At 36.6% G+C, this 5574-nt stretch overlaps 1 protein-coding gene across 1 annotated transcript; it reads right to left on the bottom strand.

Annotated features, from left to right (window-relative positions):
- Positions 1-341: 341 nt before the first annotated feature.
- LOC144716182 (adenylate kinase 3) lies at positions 342-5167 on the bottom strand. Its single transcript, XM_078591256.1, has 6 exons — positions 5008-5167; positions 2836-2981; positions 2624-2743; positions 2372-2539; positions 1919-2008; positions 342-655 (listed from the first exon to the last, which is right to left on the bottom strand). The coding sequence occupies exons 1-6, from the start codon at positions 5117-5119 to the stop codon at positions 557-559; spliced, it is 735 nt and encodes a 244-aa protein (XP_078447382.1). The 5' UTR covers positions 5120-5167; the 3' UTR covers positions 342-556.
- Between the last annotated feature and the right edge of the window lie 407 nt (positions 5168-5574).

The raw sequence follows: 5574 nt of genomic DNA on the forward strand, positions 1-5574 counted from the left end.
ATGATTCGAACGTGTATTTTTTAATGGTAAGCTTTGGTCATTAACCAATGACATAATGGTTTCTATAGATTTTGTGGGGAGTTTGCAAGAAATCTATAATACAAGATACACCATAGTGTCATCCTCCCATGATAACATACATCTCATACTTCAGATTATTCATTGAAAGAGTAAATAAGAGCTTATTCGTGAATTAAAATAACTATATTAAAAATAACTAATGATTAATCATTTAAGAAACATGATGAGAAAAAAAAGATGGACAGAAATGAATGCAGAAAAACAGAGTAAAACAACGATGAGATAAATGGCATAATTAAACTCAAGAATTAATATCACGCTAAACAAAGAATGAGAAATCCCATCTTTTCATCAATATTTCTGGGTGAGATTCATGAAAATCTCCATGTCATAATCAATATTCAGATGCTTATTTTACTGAGAATATCTGCTCGAGGAAACCTTATGCTAATCCTGGAAAATAAATGGGCAACATATTTGTTTTCAGAGAAAGAAAATCATACTCTTGAGAGCCAAAGTATGATGAATGGTCAGCTCAAGAGAGCGCCTTCTGGACCTCCACAGTGACTTCCTTAGGAGGCTTTTCGGCATGCAGATTAACAACTGACCCTTTTTTCGAGTAATAATCAATCACCTGAAATTAATTGTACATATTATTGAATATTTATTCCGACAAAGAAGTCTTGGCATTCACGAAGAACGCTGCGACGATGAAGATATTTTCATTCTCGTCACTGAATTTGTCATCTTCGTCGTCGTCATCCATGTTTCGCTTGGATGAATGATGACAACAATGATGGTACAAAATTCAACAGATTAAATGATGATGTCAATGATGATGATGACGATGTGATTAAATGCAACGACAATGATGATGATTATATCTGATGGGTGACGATGACGATGAGGATGATGTCTCTTAGAAACCGGATGCCAGTGACAAATTGTCATCAACTGATGATAATTCATCACAAGCATCAGCAGTTAAAAAAACTGGGCCGTACCACTAGACATGGACGTTCTATTCTTTTGGTGCGAATTTGTGCAACCTGTTCGTTCTGTTCGGTTTTCCGAACAGAACAAAAACGAATTCGAACATAACATGGAACAGACCCGTGTTCTGTTCTTTTATTCGCTTTGTGCGAATTTTAGTCTAATTTTGTGCGAATGTGCGAATTTGTGCGAATGTGCAAATTTTGTTCGTTTTTGAAAAAGAAAATGAACAGAACAAAGAACAGAACGAACAGAACAGAACAGAACGAACAAACTGGGCCTGTGCGGTTCTTTTGTGCGAATTTTGTGTTCGTTTCAAACGAACAGAACAGAACGACCATGTCTTCGTACCACCAATTGATGAAAGAAAAACTGGTCTTCTGAAAATTAAATTTCTAGAAAAGATCTTGACGCCGCTATTACGACCTCAGACACTTAAATAAAGAACACGTGCCGGAGCATAAATTTTAGAAGATAAATGAAAAATGATCAAGACAGTGGATTCCCATTAAGCAAAGGGATTTGGCGTCAATAATGGTGAGTGGACAGATGATGACTATATCATCGCCATCCACTGGTTGATGATGAATAATCATTATCATGATCCAGTTTCTAATAAATGTAATCACTGTTATGATCCATTCATTTATGAGCAAAGATAGAACACATAATCACGTTGTCATGAACGCACATTGGTTGAATTCAACATGGTCATTGCCATCGTCATTCATCTGAACCACAGATGGACAATGATGATAATGACAAAATTTAGGGATGATGATGGTGATGACAGATGTGACCAAGTCTACAAACCAAGAAAGAATAAAAGTCTTAACTGATTCTATCAAAATGTCGTGTTGACTGCATTAAAATAAAATATAATTATTCAAACGAAACATCTTACGGGTTTTGTTTGACGATGGAAAGCTTCAAGCCTGGATTTGAGAACTGCAGCAGTGTCATCTTTACGCTGAATTAACGGCTCCCCGGTGATCTGGAAATTTAAGTCTTCATTAATTTAAAATAAATAAAATCGAAAAAATTACAAGAATTAACCACGATAAAATGCATTACACTCTGCGAAGAAAAATAATTTCAAGGCATTACTAATCACAAAAAATTACACTGAATGCATTATAACTGTCACAAAGATGAATAAAAAATTACACGCTAGTATTAAAAATGGTGCCAAGAACAGATTGCAAGAAAAGAATTTTAAAAAAAACCTTCAGTAAAATTTACATAAATGAATGGCAGTCTAAACTATCAAATGTTCTGTTTATTAATCCCATTTCCTATGACTTTTCCAGAGGAAAAAGAATGATATCATAAACAAGACATATGGCAGAGAGCTTACGTCATCAATTCCAGGGACCTTGGGAGGGGCAAGTTTTGAATGGTACGTTCGTCCACTGGAAGAATGAATCCAACGGCCAGTAATCCGCTCCTCCAAGATCGCATCGTCTACCGCAAAATTGAGGACTTTGTCTATTTTTGCTCCTTGTTTCTCAAGCATCTCATCAAGCTGTGAAAATATTGTACCCTATCAGGGCATGTCCAAAAAAGGTAAATTCAATTGGGAACATGTAGAATCATAGTTTATTTAAACCTTCTGCGCTTGAACGACGGTCCTCGGAAACCCATCAAGAATGAAACCCTTTTGACAGGAGGTCTTCTTCATGGCTTCGTCGATTATTCCAATAACTAGGTCGTCCGATACAAGTTCTCCCTAAAAGAAAAAAACTCAGCCAAGTGGGAAAATGTCAGGGTTGCGGAATTTCGGGGTATTTTTAAAATATGTGGAGGTGTTTTGAGAAATACCTTGTCCATTGCTTCCTTTGCCTTGACACCGAGAGGGGTTTTTGCAGCAACAGCAGCTCTCAACATGTCTCCGGTGGCCAGATGGCATAAACAATATTCGTCCTTGATGATGGGTGATTGTGTTCCTTTTCCGCATCCAGGAGGACCTAATCGCAAAATATTTTACATATTTGCATGATATGTTCAAAGAATGATTAAACATCTTCCGTCTAAAAAGAAACGCGGTTTAAAGCAAAATGCAAGACCCGAATCCAGAACTCGGAATAAAAAGTCATCTTAAGCAACCAAAAACTAGAAACGTGTAAAGATCAAAACAAGTTTTTTATGACGACAAAGATCAACATAATCGGCAGTTTTGTTGACAAATTTACATATCAATCAATATTTTGAAGAGAAAGACGAATCAAAAAACTATCAATCAATAAGGCAGCAGACTCAAATATCCTATTGTTAAAACACAACACATGAAATAAAGAAAAAAGTTACATCAGTTTTCGTTGATTTTAATAAGTTGATGATAGGAGTTTAATCTCAAGTTTCTAGGTCACCCATTGATACAACAACGAAATACCCAAATGAGTCGACACTGAAACTCGCGTTCGTGCAGACCTCAATAAGGAAGCAAATATCATAGTCGTTGTATCTATGGGTATTATGGTCATTTCAGCCCATATGGGGCCATTTATGTTAAATGCCTGGAGGCATTTTAGAAGAAAACGGCAACAGAAAGAGAAAAAATGAGCATGCAGCATAAAAGAAAGCTACATCCTCAGGAAATATCGAAGTAAAGGCTAGACAACGTGGAGTCAACATATTTAAAACAAGCTGTAAGGAGCAATTTTTTAATCCGTTCACAAGAATAAAAATTTTAAAATATGAGATGGAAACTGAAATGAACTGCTCGATGAATTTCAAATTAGCAATAACTCTTTCTAGTTCTTCTCGAAAATAATGCGAGAAATAAACAGGATTCAAAAGGAGCTATGAGGAAAATTAGTACAAAGTCAGCATTGCTTGCATCTCATGCGCATGTTTTCGAAAAGAATTGAAAAAAGGAATAACAAAAGATCTCTACTGACGCCCTAAAAACGGGAAAACAATATAAATAAGATTTGCGTCCTGCAGAAATATCGACGAAAAATGATAAACAATCTGCATGAAAGGACCGGAAACTTCAGAGCCACGAGATAGGACATTAATGCCATGAAAAACCGCAAAAATCACTGAAAAAAATAACCACCGGATAAGAAAAAAATCAGAACACAAGCACATGAAATCGTAAAATCATTGGAAATAACAACCTCCGAAGAAGGAAACAAATCCCCATGAACGGGCATAAAATAAATCCACGATATTCGACAGTACTACCTCAGAAACACAAAAAATCAATATAAACGCGCAAAACAAAAAAAGAAGAATATATGAGCAAAAAACATAAAAAATTACTGGAAATAACAACTTCCGAAGAAGAAAAAAACACAAAATAAATCTGCACGAAACGGCAGATAACCACAAATCCACGCTCTTCGACATTGCAGCCGTCCAAAATGCAAAATTTACACAAGTAACAACCTCCAAAGAAAAAAAACACAAAATAAATCTAAATGACAGGGCAGAAAACTTCAAACACACAATCTTGGACATTACTACCGTCAAAACTACAAAATTTACTCAAAAGTAACAACCTCCATAGAAAAAGCCAAAAAATCATAAAATACGCGCATAAACCCGCAAAAATCACTGAAAACAACAGCCTCAGAAGAAGAGAAAAACACGCCAAATAAATCAGCAAAAACGTGCATGAAATTTCAAACACACAACCTCGGACAGCACAACCCGTTAAAAACCGCGAAAATCACGGAAAAAAACAGCCTCAGAAGAAGAGAAAAATACGCCAAATAAATCAGCAATAAAACGCATAAAATTTCAAACACACAACCTCGGACAGCACAACCGTCAAAAACCGCGAAAATCACTGAAAACAACAGCCTCAAAATAAGTGAAAAACCCACCAAATAAATCAGAAAAGAATTGCATAAAATTTCAAACGCACAACCTCGGACAGCACAAACGTCAAAAACCGCGAAAATCACTGAAAACAAAAGCCTCCGAAGAATAAAAACAAAAAAAAAAAATCAGAATCGAGTCGTATAAAACCACAAAAATCGGTACCGATGAGGATGAGGCGCTTATCCGGCTTCGTCGCGCATTTCATTCGACGAAGCAACTCCGTCATCAGATCCACAGTCGGAATCTCCTCCAGATCTGCAGATGCGGTCGCCATTTCCGGATCTCTTCGCCCCAATTTTCTTCCTCCTTCCTCCGTTAACACTCTTCTTCAGCACACTAGAAGAAGCTGCCATGACGTCACCCTTACTCTATTGGGCTGTCTGCTCTGATGGGCCTTATTGGGCCCTTTTATGACCTATGAGCACACATAAACCAAACATTGGAGTTAACTTACGTCATTTTAGATATCTTACTTATAAAACAATATTTGTAATTTCCAAGTAAGGGTCGAATCCACAGGGAGCAAAGTATGACCGATGTGGACCTCGACAGTTCCCTGGTATTACTTATTTTTTGGGTGAAGTTGTAATGAACCAGAATAGTGAAGTTGCAATGAACCAGAATATAGGGTTAATTTGTATCATTTCAGGTTTCTGATTTAAACAAAAATATTTATAATTTTCCTTACAATAGGGAACGGCACGTCCAGGACGTGACGCCCCAGACGTG

Source organism: Wolffia australiana, chromosome 20 (assembly GCF_029677425.1).
Source record: "Wolffia australiana isolate 7733 chromosome 20, ASM2967742v1".
Lineage (NCBI taxonomy): Eukaryota > Viridiplantae > Streptophyta > Magnoliopsida > Alismatales > Araceae > Wolffia > Wolffia australiana.